Source organism: Lutzomyia longipalpis, chromosome 1 (genome assembly GCF_024334085.1).
Source record: "Lutzomyia longipalpis isolate SR_M1_2022 chromosome 1, ASM2433408v1".
In the NCBI taxonomy this organism is placed as follows: Eukaryota; Metazoa; Arthropoda; class Insecta; order Diptera; family Psychodidae; genus Lutzomyia; species Lutzomyia longipalpis.
In genome coordinates, this window is record NC_074707.1 from 36,194,271 (window position 1) to 36,215,115 (window position 20,845).

The following is a 20,845-nucleotide window of genomic DNA, read 5'->3' on the forward strand; positions in this document are numbered from 1 at the left end:
CAAAGGAATTCGCGACGACATGTCGTAAGACAATTCTAAAATGTTCCTTTTTTTTTAAGATTGGACAATTCTTGAAACAACTTAATCACTTTTAACTTTTTTATGTTATTTTTTTTATTTAATAAAACTCAAAAAATAATTTTAAAAAATAAGAAAATATTTTTTAAAAAATGTAAAAAAAATCGGTGGTAGATAACACATTTTTAGGTTTTTAGGATCTTTTCTTTTAGAAAGCAATCGGGATAGCGTCCTCTCATCACATTTTTCCGGCCGCCATATTGAATACTAAAACTTTATTGACTTTTTTTTATATTCCCGAATCTACAAAAAAAATTTGAAATTTTTTAAGTCTTTAACCTACCTTAAAAAAAATTAAAGTCAATCGGACTACCTCTAAAAACCAAAATAGTTTTTTACAAGTTTATTTTAAAAAAAATAAAAAAAAAATAATATAAGTTTTTTAAATTTTTTTCCTTAAATAAAAATTAAAATAAAATTAATAAAAAAATATATAAAAATAAAATTTAGAAAAAAAAACAATATAAAAACTTTATATCTTTATCTTTTTAAATTAAAATAATCATAAAGCGGATTTAATATTATTATTTTTTATAAAAGAAATATGATTCGAGCATCAACCACACTGTATTTTTTATGAATTTTTTTTTTTAATATGTTTATTCTTTATTTTAATTTAAAATATTTCAATTTTTAAATAAAAAAAAGTTGTAAAAAATTATTAAGTAAATTGGAAATTTTTTATTAAAAAAAAAATGAAAAATCTACGTAAAAAACAAGTTCTTATAGTTATGGGAAAAAAGGAAATGTGAGAAACGACACCTGACGCAAAGTTGTATGTACAACATTTTTAAAGAAATGAAATTCCCGGGGCTTGTGAGGGCTACACACAAAATGGCGACCATTTTTTTTAATTGCCTACAAAATTTTAACTCATAGGGGTAACTGGGGTAAAATGGTGAATTTGAAAAAAAATTAAAATTAATATCTCAAGAAGCAGTGGGAGCTAATCTGTCTAATTTTGTCAGTAGTTGCACTTCATACCCTTGCCTGAGCCTAGAAAGTTTCATAATAATTGATCTAATATTTTGGCTTTTATTTGAAAAACAAAATTTTCGAACCTCAAAGTTACTCTGACCTCTCAACTACAAATTAAGTTTTGGCGAAATTCTCTGCAATTTTTTGATCCAAATGCATTTTTAGACAGAGTAACTATTGCTAAACACGAATCTAATCTGAATTTTCCAAAAGAAATTTCCAAGTTTTCTCGTAGAACACTGATAGTAAAAAGTACCCCTTGGGGCAAAATGGTGAATTTGGTGTTTTTTTTCAATAACTTTTAAAATTTTTGAAAATTTTTTTTTTCCTAATCATTATAATTATTATATACAATATAGAATGTTTACTCAGTATTACCAATTTTGATAAACTAAAAAAATAAAAAAGGTTATTTCCTAAAATCGTTATTTTTTGTATTTTTTTTTATTCAAAAAAGTTTTCATTTGAATACAAATTTCTCATTCTAATTAGATATTTTAGTGCCTAGCTAAAATAATTTCATAAAATTAATTAATTAAAAATCAGAACTTTTTTTGTAGATTCGGAAATATAAAAAAAGTCAATAAGGTTTTGGTATTCAATATGGCGGCCGGAAGTATGTGATGAGAGGACGCCATCCCGATTGAAAAAAGAAAAGATCCTAAAAACCTAAAAATGTGTTCTCTTCCACCGATTTTTTTTTACATTTTTTAAAAAATATTTTCTTATTTTTTAAATTATTTTTTGAGTTTTATTAAATAAAAAAATAACATAAAAAAGTTAAAAGTGATTAAATTGTTTAAAGAATTATCCAATCTCGAAAAGAGGAAAATTTTAGAATTGTCTTACGACATGTCGTCGCGAATTCCTTTGACAGAAACGAATTTTTGAAGGGTTGCGACATACTTTTTGAAATGACCATGAAACTCAAGTTTCATCTTTGTTGAAATATTTGCTGAAATTTTCGGTGACGTCACTGACCCTCATTCACACTTCTCCAGGTGTGTTTTCACACTTCTCTGAGTGTGAAATAGCTCTGTCACACTCGGTTTCTCTCTGAGAGCATATCAATCAATGCATGTATGTAGTTTACCTAGTCATTATGTACAACGTGAAATGTTTAGATTTCTGTTCCGGAAATTATTTGCAAAGAGCAAGAGAGTTATTTCATGTGCACGAATGGGGCGCAGCATCGCAATTTAAGTATCGGGAAAGGGATTAATGGATGTTTCGGGTGAACAGGCCTGCGGGAGAGAGAATCTAATGGTGCATAATTTGTTGTTTCTCATCATTTCACCCCCGTGTCTAATGAAAAGCAAACTGGCTCTCACTCTTTCCACCACCACCCCTGTAAAAGTGAGTGCTCCCCACACCACCATTTGCAGCTCCCCAATATGAATGTGTATTAGGGGGTAATTGGTTGGGGGTTTTACCATAATTGCTGCCTGCAAAATTGATGTAATTTATCTAAATTGTCTCTCGTTCGCTGTAGCCCCAAACTCCCGGCGAACCAACCCCGTACATTTGGGGTGTTGTATGCAAATTAGGGTTGTTTGTATGCTGATTGTCGTCGTGGTGCTTTATGCTATTTTATATACTTATACACAACCATTATATTCAGAGAACTATAACATGACTATCCTCGTGGTCATTTGTTCTGTGTGCAAGCCCAAAACTATTCCATCTCCATTCTCTCCAATTTGCTTCGTCCAAAAGCGAAGTTTTTTTTTCAACTGGCCCCTCAACTACAACAGTTTGTCCCCAGAGGGGCTGCCACCCTGAAAAAGATGAAAAGCAAACTTTTATCCATTCAACACGGAGTGAACCCCAAAATAAATCACTTCCACCATATAGAGAGTGGAGCATTGGACAACAATCATATTGAGTTGCAAACTAGAATGGTTGTGTGTATAGCATAAATATTAAAAAAGAGAGAAAATTAAACGCGACAATAGTTGATACGTGCTCATAACTTTTTCACAAAACTTATTCATATGCCATTTATTTAATCCCGAAATGTTTTTATTTTTTTGGAGAATAAAGCTCACCACGCGGAATACCATTGAGAGTGGGAATCACCCGCCGCAAATATATAATCTCGGGGAGTGCTTAAAACTTTTCTTGCACACTTTACCGAATCGACATGATAATGTTGGTTGTAATAATTCGAGAAGATAATAGTAAGAATTGCTCTTGTGGGTCCATAAAAATGAATAATGCATCTGCATGCTCTTATGTTTCCACCCATCGATTGCATTCATGAGCAATAAGACAATAAAGCAAAATTTATATTTTGAACTTTCCCAGGGAGAAAGCGGAAGTAAAAATATGGAGTGCACTCCATATTTCAGAATAGAGAAAAATTTATCCTCTGAAAGAATTGCATTTTGTGAATGAACTCTACCAGAGAGAGGGAAAAGAGCTGCAAATGCCATTGTCAACAGAAGCATATTTTTGTGGGGGTGGGGAGGGGTTGATGCATGTGATTATTTGCTGATGTGGAAAGAAAAATATGTTGCGAAAATCACTTCAAATCAAATTAAATTTCATGCACAAAAAGGATTTCATTTTTTTGGCTTATTTTTTTCATGCAGTTTCGTGCAGAAGTTGCGGGATAAATTGGATTAAGAGATAAATTTATTAAGAATGAAATTTTAAAACGCAGACATGAAAAGTGATTTTATTAATTAAGTACAATTAGTTGGTATTTTAACTTGCATTTTGCAATTATATTTTTGGATTATTATAAGTAGGTCAAATTACTATCAAATGGGAAGTTTAATTAAATCGTACTATATCTCAAAGAAAGCATAACTTGATAAAATTGAATTTTCTTCGAGGAATAAAAAATTTTTTTTAACCTAGTATGTCCTAAATTGAAAAAAAAAAATCCAAAGCCCAAGATTTTGAACCTAAACACAGTTAATTTAATGATTTTCCTTCGCCTGAAATTTCATTTCTCCTGAAATTCTACGAAATTTATGGTTCTCGATTTAAATGAGGTGGAATTTGGATAAATTTATCTCTCATGAACTTAAAAAATTAGTTTAACACTGATGCTCCGTAGCAAAAGTTTTTAATTTTTATTTTAAAAAGAATCTTGCAAAAATTCAAATAATTTGTCCTGATTTATTTAGTCAACAATACCAAAAAAAAAACTTTTGCAAATTAAAGAGGAATAATGGGTCGTATTTAGCGACTAAGAAATTCTTGAAATCATTGCAGTTTCAAAAAAAATTCTTGGTATTTCAAGGATATCTTGGTCGCTGAATAGGACCAAATATATATATTTTGGGACCAAAACTAATTTTTTAACGGAACACAAAATAATTTAATTCTTTCCTCTCTCCTTTGCTTCTTAATAATCTGAATTGTATTTTTTTTAAATCCTCATTTTTCTACCACAACCCCAGGATTTTTCTCTCAGTGTTTTTAATCCAAATTAATTGTCATTTGTTGTTTCCAATCTGCTTCCATGGGAACCATTCTAACATATTGAATTCCCATTTCAATTCATTTATTGCTTCCAATATCTCGAGTAATTTGTACAAATTCACTCTAAATACCTTTCACAAGCACACCCCCACGCCCCATTGATAATAATATTGAGATATCTATGCCTCAGTGCTTTCTGTCTTAAGTGATTATGCTGTTAATACTAATTAATCAAAGTACATACAATACCTTTCACGCGGGATGATTAAACGATGATTTGCGTGACCTCACAAACGTTGCCGGAGGCCTTCTCTCCGCATCTTACTTTCCTACCGCCCCATAAAAACGCCTCAAATACACGAGAGTATTTTTTTCATGAAAATTTTATACAGCAATGTACATAATTTTTTACACACTGAATAAATTACAATGCAGCAAAAACATAGAATTTGCTATAAGATCGTATGATGCGATACAACATGAGTCTTCCCTCTTGTAAGTCCGTCGACAGAGAGACACAAATTCGCAATTAATTTGGTGTTTATGCTCCCTTTTTTTGTGCCATCAAAGGAGGAAAAACACATAAAGTGAATGCTTGGAACATGAAGATGGTCAATTAGAGTTTTTCGCCACTCAGACTCAGCATGTTGTAGTAGTTGTGGTCGGGGAAGCGCTCCAATTCGATGTAGTCCGTCTCGGTGAGAAGCAGCTTATCGAGGAGGACGACTAATTCGGAAAAGCCGGGTCGCTCATTGGCATCTTTTGCCCAGCAGTAGTACATGATATTGTAAAGCTCACGACGGCAGTGCTCTGGCTTCTCCAGGCGATATCCGTCTCGTACCTATGTAGTAGAGTAAATTCCATTCGTCATCATCTTTTGCCACCCACACACTTCGGCTACCAGAAAGAGCTCTTCTCAATGAGAATGAATGTTATGCTTACCTGCCGCATTACTTCCGCAGCTGCAATTCCAGGGTAGGGGGTTGAACCCAGGGTCACAATTTCCCACATGAGTATCCCAAAGCTCCATATATCGGATTTGACGGAGAAGATATTGTCGTAGAGTGACTCAATGGCCATCCATCTGCAGAAAGGGTTATATAGAGAAAGACTTGAGTAAAAAAAGAGGAGCTCGTCTTGAAAATGAAATTACACCCATGGAAAAGAAAACATCGCATCCCTTTCCTTGAAAATTCCACATGAGAGCCTCATTGATGGAGGAATCAAATTGAATTCCTTCTTAGCTCTTCACTCCCATCGAAATCTGTTATCGTAAACTGTTTGTTCATTCTTTCCTAAATGATTTCATTTCTCCACTTATGTTTATACATCCCTGACCCCATGCTATCCCTACCCACCCCCCCTCCCCTTTCCCTATTGGCGTTCAACTTAAATTGAGTTTCCAGAGTCGCCTCTCAACCACTTCACCTTTTGTGACCATCTTCACCCCCGCATGGGGGGAGGGAAAGGGGGGCACAAAAAGCAAGAGACAAATAAAAGCTGAAGATTTACCGACCAAGCAATCTCCTCCTGTATCTGATACTACTTTTGCCTTTTATATTTTATTTTATTTTATTTCCGCACCCATCTGATGATTTTCCCTGACTCGGCTCACGTTCGTTGGGGGTCTCATGCGGAAAAATAATAAGATAAAATCCAGAAAGACACCCTAATTTTTAAGAGTTTCAATTTTAGAGATGTGGGAAAAGGACACCCCCCTCAGTTTGCCAATTTTTCGGGTGGAATTTGCGGAGATTTTAAGATGATATTTACTTTGTAGAATGTTGCCAAAAAGCTATTTTTGAAAATGAAAATGTTAATAGAATTTTCCTCAGAATTTCATTTTCCTCATAAACATTGAATTAAGAATATTATTTTATGTGAATTTTCTCGAGAAACTTAAATAGTTTAAATATGGAAATTGTGAGTTTTATAACTTAAATAGAATTTATACTAAAAGTTTAAATAAATGAGTTTTAGGGGTTTAGAGGATATAGGAAATGTAGAAACTTCAGCAAAAAGATAAGCTTTTTGAAGAGAAATTTTCTCCTAAATTCTAATAAGCTCTTTGGAGCTTTTAAACAACTTAAAGAAAACAAAAGAAATAGAATGAAGAAAACTAGTTAAAGCTTCATTCTCTCTGTCATATTCTGTTAATTAAAACTACAAAATTTTTCGCTTTAAAATTCACAAAACAGTGAAATGCTGAAAGTACATTTTAAACACACATATATGTAGGTGCTCAAATACGAGCTTAAACATACATGGGCAACTTTTAATTTTAATGTCATTCTCCACAACTCTTGACAAAAAGCAAATTAATTAAAATAATTCAATTAAAATCACGCAGACACCTCCATCCAAAATGCTCGGATTTTTCCCCAACCCTCAAGCAAAAAAACAAAACCTGAATGTAATCCCCAAATATCGTTTTGCAGAATTGCAATTAATTAAATTCGAATGGTTTATTTGGTTGGGAATTTCCAATGCGACAAGTGGACAAAAAAACGACGCACCCATCGACATTTTCACAATGGCAAAAGTGCGAAATTATTTGCTGTGAAAAGTCATTAAAGCTCGTGCTTTGTAGGATGTACAGGAGAGTGAGTCCAACGGGAAAGTCATTTTACCTAATGGGCAATTTTCCTTCGCTCTTGCGTTCGTAGATCTTTGACGTCACCACATCCCTGGCAAAGCCAAAATCCGCCACTTTGCAAGTATGCTCGTCAGTGATGAGAATATTCCTTGCCGCCAAGTCACGATGGATAATCTGTGAGGTGGAGGATAAAAAGAAAGAAAGAAAGGAAATTGCAATGAGGATGTCTTTGGTACTTAATGGTGGATGGATGCCATTGTGTCATCAACTTACCCCTCTCGAGGACAGAAAATCCATCCCTCTTGCCACTTGATACATGAAGGACGTGAGATCACCCGATGTGAGAATGTTGGACTTGCCGTGTGTATTGCCGTAGTGCCTAATAAAGAGGGAATGAGTGAGAGAGAATGAAATGAAAACCAGAGCTTCCAATTAGGTCTCTGTGAAATGAATTTTGTTGAATTGCCACACTCACTTTTCCGCTCGAGAATTCCTCAGGTACGTTTGTAATTTTCCTTTGTTCACATATTCTAAGATCACAAAGATTGGCTCTTTCTCCGTGCAACAACCCAGCAGTCTTACAACATTAATATGGGGCTCCAGACTCTTCATTACCTGTGAGAAAAGAACATTTGCTCTGAGTGGATTTTCACAAAAAGCAGGCACACACACAACACCCCCCTTCATCTGCCCCTCTTACTTAGCCTCAATGGGCTACCCTAAGAGGGTTTCATCCTATCCTCATTGCTCCCTGTTTATTATGAGGAGATACAGAAGGGGAGCAAAGAGAGGAGAAGGACTTTTCGGTCATTTGGAATTCTCATTTAACCCGCCGTAATAACCCCCCAAAATGTTAACCTTAATGAAAAGGTATTTCCACATTATCTGACCCTATAAGATGTTTTCCCTGTAAATGCGCAGAAAGATTTTCCCATGAATGAACGCATTTAATTTAAGATGTCGCATTATATTTGCAAAGATCCTTCGTGGAATCTTTGGTGAAAGAAAAGGGAAAGGAGAAAAAAAAATTAAATTATGAGTTATGCAAGAAAAAAGCTTTCCCAAAAAAATATATCCGTAATTTTCCATTAAATCTGTTTCATTAGAATTTTTCCCCAGTTTTCTCATTTTCTTTAAATGAAATTTTCTGATTTTTAAATTCTAAAAAAATCGTTTTAAAGCTTGAATAGGTGAGAAATTTCCAAGATTTCCTCAGAGCAAATTTTCATTAAAAAAGAATTATCGAAATGAAACTTAAAGCAACTACTCAACTTTTAATTACATAAGAAAATTCATTAAAAAAAAAACTTTCCCTGCTTAACAACTCACCGTCAACTCTGAGAGGAGATCATGTTTCTCCACCTCCGTGGCATTTTCCTTGAGGGTCTTCACGGCAACTGTCGTAAGGCCATCCTTGCCGTCAATGTGGGCAGCTTCGCAGCGCCATACCTGCCCAAAAGCTCCCTCCCCGATAATGTTGAAAAACTTGAGGCGATGCCGTGGGAAATCCCATGGGTCTTTGGTGAACTCAGACTCCTGGGATAGGTTGCTAAGCTGCGACGTAGCCTGTGGGTGTTGATTCTCCCTTTCCCAGGGTACGTAGCGATTATTGAAGGCCAGTGGTCCATTCCAGTGGTGTAGGACCATTGAGTTGCGACTGTCCTCAGTGAGGGTGCTGCTCACATTGCTTTGGTTTGACTTCTTTGCCATCTCCTCTTTGCTCTTCTTCTTCAGCGACTTCCCGATGGCGCAGACGTGCTTTCGGAAGACTAGGAGCGCCACAATTGCCGCCACGAGGAAAATCCCGCCAACTGTTAGAACAATGGGGATGACTGTACCAACAGGGACACCCTCAGTGCCACCTGCTGCACCCTCCCCATTGGCGGATTTTTCCGCATCGTCGGTTATCACATGGTACTGAGTGAGATTCTTCGTGGTGCCATCAATGGGCCTAAGCACCGTCTTATGCCCCGTGCTACCACCACCACCTCCCGTTGAGGGCTTCCCATCCGTTGGTGGTCCAGTAGGGCTGAAATTTGGCTCATTGACATACGCATACCCATTCGGGACGGCTGGGAGCTTCGCGGAATTCGGTACGCCGGGCAATGAGTGAAACGGTGGGAAGAGGCTGGAGATGTTCTTGGCACTGGGTGTAAATCCCGGTGGTCGGGGATTGTACAGGTCACTCCCCTTGGAGTTATTCTTACTGAGAATATTCACGTACACCTCATTCTTCGCTGTCAATTGCCCATCGGACACGGTGACGTAGATGAAGAAATTCTGCCCAGCCCATCCGGCTAGGCTCTCATTGAGATACACAATCCCTGTTTGGGGATCAATGCGGAACGGCATGCGTTCCTCGTGACCACCGCTACTGCCAAAATTCCCATTCCACGGCTCCAGTCCGAATTCAAGTGGATCATTTTCATCATCCAGAGCGTGGACTTGTGTTACAAACGAGCCAACCTCGTGGGTGTCGAAAATCCGCCAGTTTCTGTCCACCGTCATAATTGGGGGTGAATTGAGCTGACATTGTCCTGAAATGCAGAAAATGGGACATTGATTGAGTGACGGACAGCTCTAAAATATTAGCTAAAACTGCATGTATTTTCAGGAAGAAGACAACCCCCGCAGTAGAAATCTCTGCCAGGAAAGGAAATTTAATTAACTCCTCTGACATTTGTTCATTTGCCCCCGGAATTCACTGCATTTTCTGTGTAAAATGCACTTTGCTTTTGACACTAAAGGATTTAATTAGAATGAAACTTTTTATAGTTTTGAGATTTTTTATAATAAAAATCCTTTTTGTAATCAAAAGTGTTAAGGGGGGTCTCTTTTGAGAGCTGGTGGAATTAAATATTTTAATTTTTCTTGGGGTTTTTCTTAAACTTGGTTTTCAAGTGTTGGTGATATTAAAGACTTATCATTAAAGAGTAAGAAAATCACTTTCCGCCATCTTAGATGCGACGTCATCTTGAGATTTTCCTCAAAACACAAAGGTAGGTTTTTCTCAGGATCTACTGGATGGATTTTGATGGGGTAAAAAGGGTAAAAAGCAAATGAAAGAGGAAATACCAATGCAGATTTTGATGTACCAGAATTTTGAATTTCCACTCTGGGGCTGAGAAAAGTGGAAAAATGTGACTTTTTTCAGAAATTTTTGACGTTTTTTCACTTTTCTCAGCCCCAGAACGGAAATTCAAAATTCCGCTACATCAAAATCTGCATTGGTATTTCCTCTTTCATTTGCTTTTTACCCCATCAAAATCCATCCAGTAGATCATGAGAAAAACCTACCTTTGTGTTTTAGGGCAGTTCTGCGGAAAAGTCGGAAAACTACAAGATGGCGTCGCACCTAAAATGGCGAAAAGTGATTTTCTTACACTTCAATAACTAGGCTACAAATGTAACCATAATCGGATATCCAAGTTTAAGAAAAACCCAAAAAAAATGACAACTAAAAATGTGTAAATTCTAACAGATTTCCCAAGAGACCCCCCTTAAGAAGAATGTTCGTTGTATGAAACCACACACGTAGTCGGGGACAACACTGTATGGGCCTACATAATCTTTGTGCATGAAGCATTGATTGGAAATTTAAGCATAAATAAGCCAATTAAAAATCTTTGGACCTTGACTTAAAGAGATTAATATTAAAGTCTTTTGCACACAGCTCAACTCCGTATTAATCTTTGTCTTTTGTATATACTTTGAATGTGTTTATTAAGTTGATTATAATCTCTCTAATTGTGTCTAAATTTAAAGAATTACAAATTAATTGTTCATTCAGGGTCTTCTGGCAACTCAAAGCGATTCTCTACCAATCGTTAAAAAAAAATATTTGAAATCATAAAGATAAATAAATTCTGGATTTTGCTATAAGAAAATAAAATTCTTGCATTCTTCGATGATATTGCCATGGAGTCCTTAATTGGAAATTCTATAGCCACTCTGTCGGCGGCAAAGAAAGCCAGTAAAGCAAGATTCTCGCCAGTATGGTTGGGAAAAATCGCGCGACACGCATGATGAAGAAAATGCTGCAGAACATGGATTGGAATGCTGTTCGATTTATTTGGCGATTGATGGCTCCGTGTAATGCCATCTTGTCATCGACACCATCGTAAAAATCGCACCTCGCCTTGAATAAACTTTTTCCCCCCAAGTGAGACCCGAAGCTCACTTAATGCTCCAATCTGTGGCTTAAAAATGCAAAAATATACTCCGCTTAGATCCGGGAACTTTAACCGGATAATTATGTAAGGTTGTGAAATTCCTGCAACGCAGACACTCTAAAATAAAATCCGCGTCATGTGTATTAAAATATGTACCTCCATGTATGTATGTAATATTTTTTAAATGGCGAAAAAAGACACACATTTGAGGCAACCGGAAATTCTCGATGAAGGAAAATTGCGCTCATGGGAGAGGAGATTGTTTATTTTTTTTTTAATTTGAAAGCGAATTAATTAAGTGTTGGCTGAACTCCACTGAACTTTCCTTGTGTATGAGGTGGTGCATTTGCTCAAGTCCGCCCAGGTAATTGATGCACCTGGGTGAGGAGTGAAATGGCTCTGCGAAAAACGAAAGTTGTCATGTCGCAATTTTCGCCAATATATACATTCACGATTCCATAAACACACCTAAACCACCTCAACAGAGTCACAAAATTTCCAGGCTTTTATTGAAATCGAGTTCCATACTCCATCATGACGTAGATCGACCACACACAAAAAAGTCCGCGAGGCGCCGCGAGTGTGTTGATTAGCGAAGAGAAGTGGAAGAACAAACTTTTGGTACAAACTTTGGACTCTCATGGGTGTGTTTATTCAGCGAATGTAATCAACGAATATTTGCGAGGAAAAGAAATCAATATGGTGGTGGTAAAAATTCCATCGCTCTCAACTCGTCTGGTTCGACAATCTCAAGGATAAATTACCGCAGACGGATCTATTTGGTATTTCTTTCATGTTCATACAATATTGAGCTGGGGTGAATAGGATCGTCTTTTTTGTGGGTCTCAAATTGATATTGACAGACGGTTTGACTTTTTTCTGTTGAAAATTTTATTAGTTAAAAAAAAAACAAAAAATTGCATATTCTTCTGATTATTCTGCCTATTTTCTTGAAAATGAAACGTTTCCTTTCCCGCATGAAGAGCTTGCGGCAAATTGGTCAGATTCAACGTTATCTAGATCAAATCAGGGATCAAATTGCACAATAGTCTTGATCAAATGAAGCATTTTCCTAATCAAATGAGACGTTTTCTTGATTGCAAGAAAAATTTTCTAAAAACTTGAAAATTTCTTATTAAGATAAACGAATAAGTTGTATCGATATATTTTTGTAAAGACGGTAAAACTTCCAACAAACTACTGCATTTTCCTAAAGATTTTCAAAAACGTTGATGTTTGATGCTTTATGAGGTCTAAAGTAAATTTTTAAAACAGAATAATTTTAAAAATAATTTGAAATCATCGAATACAATCCAAAAAAGATATAAAATAAAGGTTTTTTTTAGGTTCCACAAGGGGACATTTTGCTTTCATTTATAGAACTTCATCAGGCCCGTATGACAATCCTGTACAAAACCATGATTGGAAATAAAAAAAAATATATTCCTGCCATAAAAATTAAACGATCCCTATCCACCTCGCAATTTAAAATCCACTCCAATTGAGTGTGACTGTGTAGTACCACCCCCACATCCCACCTAAAGTGTTATGCTGCAGTCAATGCTCAATACTTAATTATTCGTGACGTGGGCAATTCGATACAATCGCACAAAGTTCCCATCCCGGCAATCTCTGTGGCATTTACGCCAATTTAATGCGATGTGTTGTTTTAAAAGCGAAATATAGATAGGAAAGAAAAATTGCACACCATGTCTGGTATACACGTAGTGCCTGCAAATAAAATCGGAAATCTCTCACAGCGTGATGGGAAAAAGCACTAAAAACCCATACTTTGAACTTGATTAATGCTTTTTCAGCGTAAACAAATTCTTCTTTTTTCTTCATACTTTGTAGAATTTGCTGGCTGATAGGAAAGCTTCGAGTATACCCGTGATATGTTGTATATACACGATACTTATCGTTTTAGACCTCTTCTATGTCAATGTCAGCACCTCCATGGCGGTGTAAATGACATTCTTAATGACTGCAAAATCCATAATACGCGTTGCAATCGCCGGCATTCTCTCACGCTTCATTCAAAAAGCCATTATCATCGTGCGAGGGAAGATCTTTTATCACGACGCTCAATTGTAATGTTTTACATGAGTTTTATTTTCAAAACATTGTTGCAAAATAATATTTATTTTTATTTTCTAAATTGTTGCTACATTTCCTGCATTGGCGATATTTCTGAATCGTGTATAGAGTGGGAAAAAATTCTGTGACCAGAATAGCCTCAATTTGCCAGTAAAAATTGCTGATTGTTATTTATTTGAAATGAGGGAAAATGGGGTGAAAAGGACTTTGAAAAAAATATCTGCTTTAAATTAAAAAAAAAAAAAACGAGAAAATCTACCTAATTTCAATAATTTAATTTTTATGTTAAAAGAACATTTATGAAGTTATTTGAAAAAGTTTTTCTATCCACTCCGGTGTTCCCATTCACCCCATTTTACGCTAAAGAAAATAATTCAAATTTTCGACAATTTTAAAATCACAGAAAAATAACTGAAATAAAATAATATTCTTTCAAAAAAAAAAACTAAAGCTTCATTTTGCTTTCCCCATTTCCTCTCTCTGTATTTTATCTGTCTCCCCTCTTTTATTTGCAATGTTCTGCTATGCTTTGCAATGCTCTACAAAAGATTCCAGAGGAAGTTAAATATTTCCGAGTTTTTTCAGGAACATTAAATACCGGGATGCTCTAAGTTTTTTTTCTGCTTTGCTTTTGTAAACTTAATTAAGTCTGTAATTTTCTTTAATTGTTATGTGAGCTATATAATTGAGATTTAATTATGGTACCTACAAATACAAAGAAGAAATGATCTTTAATTAATTTGAACTCGATGTGAAAGATCACATTGTTTTATGATTACGGATGTTATAAATATAAAAATAAAAAAGTTAAATGAGTTCAAAAGTTTTCAGAAAATGTTTAAAAATAAACAGTTAATAAATTTATTTTTTTAAAGAAGAAAAATTGGGCTATTTATGCTCATCTTTAAATTAATGAATTATTTTCCCTAATTTAATCGCATTTACCTGAAAAGTTTTGTGTTTATTTAGCAAAACAAAATTAATTTCCCACCAAGAAAGAAAATTCCCAAAACTATTTTGATAAACTTCCCCAAATTGCAATGAATCTCTTCCCATTGAGAATTTTCAAGTTTAACAGTAAAACTTCTATTATGGGAAATACTAAAACTTAATGAGCTTAATTTCCTGTGGCAATAACCTTTTTCATCGTACATACACCTCTTGTGCTCAGCTTTATTTTGATGATGAAGGTGCTAACATTGCTTTTTGGACGCGACAAACACGAAACACAATGAAAATTCCCATGAAAAACTCTAAAAAGAAAATCTTCGCAGCATCTTAATTGATTTTTTTCGGTGAGAAGGAGAACTGTGAGATGATAATGAAACTTTATCGCGTCTTTAGAGAAAAATTTCAACCTCTTGGTCAAATTAAACGTCTTTGTTAGTGCATTTAACTTGCTGAGCCCAGACACGAGACCTCCTTGTGCTCTACTGGCATTTCGTGCCGTTGCGTCTCGTGTTCGAGTGACTCTGTTAAAAGAGAAAATTGCACCGATGCTCGAGGAAAAGTCAATCGCGCGACAAGAAATGCAATTCGCGAACCGAAAGACGTTATATATGCGCGAAGAGTATGAAGAAGGAGGGAAGAGAGAGAGAAAAAAAAGAAGCTCCGCTACACATTTGCGGTCATTGAGTTGAGAGAGCGGTTTATAAATCTCGAATATATTGCTTGGTTTAATTAAAAACCGTGTCAAATTCTTAATTAAGTTGCGACGACGATGTATGTATAAAACTTGCCTGGTTTTGTGAATGCGATCAGGATGAGGAGGATGACCAGGGGGATCCTTATATTAGCTGCCATCATAGGGCGCCTCTTGGGACTATCTGATTGAGATCCAATGGGTTCTTGCATATTTGCTTTTTGCATGATTTCTTGCACACATTCTGCCAAAGCACTTCTTAAGAGTTTTTTTTTTCTCTTTTCTTGTACGATTTATTGGTCACTACGTCACTTCTTGAGCACTGTAGCAGAAGCACACACAACTGTTGCGTACACACTGACTGTATGGGCTAAATGGGTGGCTGAAAGTGATCCATGGGAGGACCCACGACTCTAGGGAGACTGAGACCGTCAGGTGACATTGGCGCTAACACCGCGGCGGTTTGTTATTCATACAATGCGATGTCTGGCTTTCCGTTCACCGTTAGTCGATTTCTCTTTTTCACCTTTTGTTATGTTCTTATTGTTAAAATACACTCTCCTATGGGCAAGAGACACAGCGCTTGCTATATGCTCTCAGATGAGCCACTGCACATCCACTCTATATCTCCAACACTGCAAGAGATTTTTTTTTTTGTAAATTTCAAATTTCCATTCAAGGTGTGCTGCTACACTGAAACACCCAAAACTCTTTCACCGAAAACCATGAAATGTTCATTTTCCGGTTTCAGCAGCGTTGTATGCTGACTAAAAAAAAAGCGAAACAACACCAGAACCACTCTTTATGAATTTTTCCCACTGACTAATCGTCAGCACATAATTCCTTTCAAGTGATCACGGAGATTACACTTTTTCCCGTAAGTTTTTCCGGAGATCTCTGGAGCTTTTTTATCAACAACTACAACTTGTTTTTCACTGTGTGGATTTTCCCAAGTTGGGATCACATTTTGCACGTAGTTACGCCCTCAGTGAGCAATTTTCTCATGGAATCTTCCCACGAATTGTACAACACTTTGTGGCCACAAAGTCACTCCAACAGTCGCTAAACCAACACTAAATTGCTGCACGATGGGATTTCTTTTGAGACACTCCATCTGCCAGCGTTTCCACCTCGCACACAAATACGTTGTGTGATCTCATGCTCGAAGAAGTGTGGTGAAGAAAAAGTTTCATGGAATTGTGGGATTCTCACATCACGATCACTAACCTACTTCCTCAAAATCTCTTCGAAATTATCACTAAGAATTATTTCTTTAAATATTTTTTAATCACCTGAAGAAACAACTTCAAAATTTTTCACAAAAAATCAAGAAAATCCATTAAAGTCTCCCTCTGCCTGCACACCTGAGACACCTGTGGTACCTGTGTGCGCATGAGAATCCCACTAAACAGGTAAAAATACATGGAACAATCAACTATATACGTAAGAGATCGGCTGTAACCTTCACGTACAGAGCACCACACACATATTTAAGATCACATTTACGGCTTAAAGAGGCATCTAAACGTGATTTTAACGACAGCTAAAGCAGGAAAAACTCCATTGAGAAAAACACATCTCACTGTGGTCTTTGTGATTGGGGAAAGATCATGATCAAGTTGATCATGTTTTTTTTTACTTTAAAGGAACCTCAATTCTTTTATATATGGTCTGCAAGAGAGCGCAGCAATAAAGTTTCTTGCACAGCAATTCGTCAGAAAGTTTTTGAATTGAAATAAAAAACACACCCAAAGAAGGAAAAAGAAGTGAAAGATTGGTATTTGATTGGATTGTACTTTGAAAACTAAAGAAGTAATTTTGTGGAGAGATTAGGAGTACACTGGGAGCTCATTGTACAGCCAAGCAGAGAACTAACCTGGAGTTTTTGTTAAGAATAATCTAACAAGTTTTCTTTTTAAAGATTTTTCTGAATTTATTTTTTTTTTCATTTTTTTGTGATTTTAGTTACATTGATCTTTCTTTTAATCAAGAAATGGGGAAAATGGTTAGATAATTTTTGCATGAAAAATTGTAAAAATATTTAACCAATTGAAGACTAAAAATTATTGAATGAATATTAATTTAATGAAATTAAATTATTGGAATAAAATAAAAAAAATTCTTGATTCATTCAATTAAATTGAAATTTTTCATCCTTTGTCTCCATCTGGCTGTATTTTTATAGTCGATAAATGTTCAAGGTACTATTGAAAAATATTTTTGCATAAATTTTTGTTGAATATAATGCATAACTAGTTGCCAAAAAAGAGAAAACATCCATCGGTTATTTAAGGGTTAATACGTACAAAGAAAATTACTGAAAATATGCTCCAAATTCTAAAGAAACTTTATGTACATAAAATACGAGAGAGGGAAAAACTAATACATACCATGTGTACATACATAAATGATGTGGAAAATATGTCAAAATCATAGATATAGACCATTTTAACCGCGTTTAATATTCCGCATGCAGAGAATTTTTAGAGGGGGTGTATTTATTCAAAAGAATTCGCGCTCCATTGCTCATTTATCAAAGCAAAATTTATCCATAGGTGCCATCATTTGCACTATCTCGCTGAGATTTGTGACAAAATAATGCTTATTGTGGTTTTCTTGCGGGTGGATGGCTGGAAAAGGCAAAGGAGGCAAGGAGTGTCTTCCTTTATATTTTAGGGAAGGAAAACCCCAAAGCATTTCATATCGATTTCTGAGGCGAAAATGGCTAAAAAGATTTCCCAACTTGGAGTTATCGCTTTAAGTGGGATTTCCCAGATTTTCTTATAACGATGCCAAATCCTCCCAAAAAGTACGGATGAAGAAAAAAGACCATGGACTTTTTTGTCTCGCATGTCTTTCACAGGGAAATTATCATATTATACAGTTTAAGTAGAAAGTGTCGTAATCTTTGAGTGACATGACTGACGGAGGAGACTGAAATATTGCCCGAAAATTCTCTCAAGGTTTTGTTGCTTTTAAGAAATTTATGCCCAAAGGGCGCTCTTGAGTTTGTTTTATTTCTTCTGCATCTTTTTCTCTTGCTCTCTAGACAAAAAGCACAGGGTTCCTCACAATAAATGTTCCCTCCCATACTAAGACAGACACTGATAAATAGTCAGAGAAATAGTCGAAAGCTCCAGGGAAATCGTGCCTAAAATCTTTATCAGGAAAATGAACTTTAGACGTCTCCGAAAGGTCTTGAAGAAAGTGAATCAGTTTCTTTAAAAATTTATCATTTCTCTTCTATCGCTTTATGCTGGAAAAGTAATTAAACTTTGAACTTAAAGGGAAAGTTCATGACAGCATTTGATGTAATTCGTCTTTCATGGATTCTTTTGCAGATGATACAGCATCCCGTGTAATGAACAATCGTCTTCTGACTAAGAAATCCTATATCTTTATTTAAATGACGACAATTGCTTAAGGATGACATTCAATGCTTTTAAGTGTTCATCGAGTGGTTTTTCTTGCAATGATTATTGAAATGTGAAGAAAAGTAAATTTAAAGGAGAGCATACTTAAGAGTTCTCCGCATAAGGATTCTGTGCAATATAATAGGAAAATTAAGGAACGTGAGACAAACATCCAGCTTACGAGCACATTGTGTTGCTCATGTCAGCCCATGCGGGGCAGGCAGTGTCGGGAGACGGGAAGAAGAAGAAGCAAAGTGGCATCGAGAGGATTTATTGAGGTGGATGTGGGTGTGATTTCTGGCACAGAGAGCAACTCAAATTGCTTGAGAAAGGAATGCTCTGTGAATGTCTGAAATGAGTGAGTACCTACCGTGTGAAGTTTCACTCTAACACGGAAATACTCGGTTAGGGAGCAATGAAAGTATATACACACCACCCACTGTCGCTCACCTGCGGGGTGAGCAATTAAATTTATTTAATTAAATAGAATAATAATTTTTGCAAAAGGAATTCCATTCGTTTCTCCTATCGTAATTTCTCCTATATACACAGCAGGTACAGGAGATAATGCGCGCTATATACATAGATATACATAGCACGCAGAAAAGGGTTTTCTGGATGAAATTCATCCCGTAATTGCTTATTCCTCAGGTGCTGCTATGGAATATCCAGCTTCTGGTATGCCGGATCTCCACTGGCAAATCCCCTCCGCTGGACCATAAAACAGATTAAAATGATTGTGTATATTCCATTTAAATAATTTCAATTTAACTTTCACTGTCCAATTTAAACCACTATGAAATAGTTATTATTCTGAGACGAGGCGCAAGTGCTCAGAGTTTAAATTTTATTTCAGAGCTTTCAGTAGTATATGAGTGTGTGTATTCAGGTTCTATGATTACATTTTGGTCACAAAGTATGAAATGGCGTTCGTCTTTTCCACAAAATGCATTTTGCAATTTATGGAAAATTCTAAAAATTAATTCCAAAAGAAATTTTACAAGAGATAGAAAATTTTTCAGAAAAATCTTTTGATTAGAAACTGATCATTTGATAAAGAGAAAATTGATTTTTGATCTGAAGAGGTTATTCCTTGACAAGAAATATAAGATTTTTTAGTTGTGGTCATAAAACTCCTTCATGAAACATAAAAAACATAAAAATCGATTTTGCTAAATACGCTAAATAATAATTTGATAATTAGATAAAATGATCTAAATTTGAATTTACCTTATGAAATGAATAATTTTCTTGATCGAAGTAGAATTTTCAATGATTATTAAAATCATTTTTATATTAAAAAAAATATATAATTTTGTAATTTAAAAAAAAGTTTAATGGATTCTATTCACTTTTCTTCGTGACCTTTCTAATAAAAAATTTTCCAAAACAATTAAGTGGAAAAATATTCTATTTGTGGTCTTAAACAAAACCTCTACTTGATGATTTTCTTTCTAGTTCGAACTTAAAATGAAAAATCTGGGTTTTCTTCTACATTCTGGGTCAACATTGTATGACCAGAGATCACCTCTGTACGACTTCATGCAATAAAAACAAAAATGAAGAGACTCCTTTCAACCACTTTCAGGTGAAAATGAAAAACTTTTCCTTGCAAAAAATCTCCAATTTCATACTAAACGACGACTGGTAGCTATAAAATCCCATCTTCTGTTCCTTTCGCGTAATCTCTCGGTGGATTTATCATACTTGGAAATGAAGGCAGAATTAAAGTCATAAATCTGTGATGTACACGGTGGGGCTATAGAGAGGAATGAAAAAAAATTGGACCACATGTGTGTTCTCATCTCTGCATAAAATATTACACCAACATTGCTCACAGAGATGGTCTTCCGATGGCAGAAAAAAGCCACTCAGTGGAGAGAAAGACTTTCATTTCATCAAAATCATCGATCTTTTCACTTTGTATGTGGAAGCTTTTTTTTCGGTCTTCTTGTGTATTATGTACAACACCGAGGAGCTCCACAATGTCTTGCACGGACCCCACAAAATACATAGCTCGCGCGTTGTTTCTGTAGCAGTATATTGCACTTTCATTTTGACACCGAAAGGCCATTTGTAGCCACTGAGAGAGGAGGAGAAAATTAACACCAAATGGGAGAATGAACTCCATGTGTGTTGAGTACAAATTACCATCCATTCGTTTGCACAGTGAACTCTTGTTGACTGGAAACGATAAAAATTTACACATATAGCAATGATGCTTCAGCATTGAATATCAAATTCTACAAAATGGTCAGTGTGTGGTTTGCTAATTCCTCCCCTGCCCTGCGGCCACATCATTTGGTGTGTGCCCCACCACTCCCGAAATTCCATTTTCAATTCATAAATTGTCACACTGACGCATGTTTTCCATTTCAATGACCATTCAAACATCACATTTGACCCCCTCCGGGTACCCGCCGCAAGTGCACCT

The 20,845-nt window shown here is 35.6% G+C and overlaps 2 protein-coding genes across 2 annotated transcripts in view; one reads left to right on the top strand and one right to left on the bottom strand.

Moving 5' to 3' along the window:
* LOC129787041 (uncharacterized) overlaps positions 1–20,845 on the top strand; it is a 57,013-nt gene that overhangs the window by 19,248 nt on the left and 16,920 nt on the right. The gene's annotated exons all lie outside the window — the stretch shown is intronic.
* On the bottom strand, positions 4,794–16,194 carry LOC129787043 (tyrosine kinase receptor Cad96Ca). The gene is made up of 7 exons (XM_055822339.1): positions 15,096–16,194; positions 8,417–9,624; positions 7,563–7,702; positions 7,361–7,466; positions 7,122–7,261; positions 5,434–5,575; positions 4,794–5,332 (listed from the first exon to the last, which is right to left on the bottom strand). The coding sequence occupies exons 1-7, from the start codon at positions 15,223–15,225 to the stop codon at positions 5,108–5,110; spliced, it is 2,091 nt and encodes a 696-aa protein (XP_055678314.1). The 5' UTR covers positions 15,226–16,194; the 3' UTR covers positions 4,794–5,107.

What these genes read in the sequence shown, in the direction of transcription:
- LOC129787043 (XM_055822339.1), bottom strand. Translation starts at nt 15,225, where the DNA reads ATGCAAAAAGCAAATATGCAAGAACCCATTGGATCTCAATCAGATAGT. An exon ending in ATCTCCTCTCAGAGTTGACG is followed by an intron (nt 7,703 to 8,416) that starts GTGAGTTGTTAA and finishes CTTTTCTCACAG; the next exon opens with GTAATGAAGAGTCTGGAGCC. An exon ending in CTGCGGAAGTAATGCGGCAG is followed by an intron (nt 5,333 to 5,433) that starts GTAAGCATAACA and finishes TCTACTACATAG; the next exon opens with GTACGAGACGGATATCGCCT.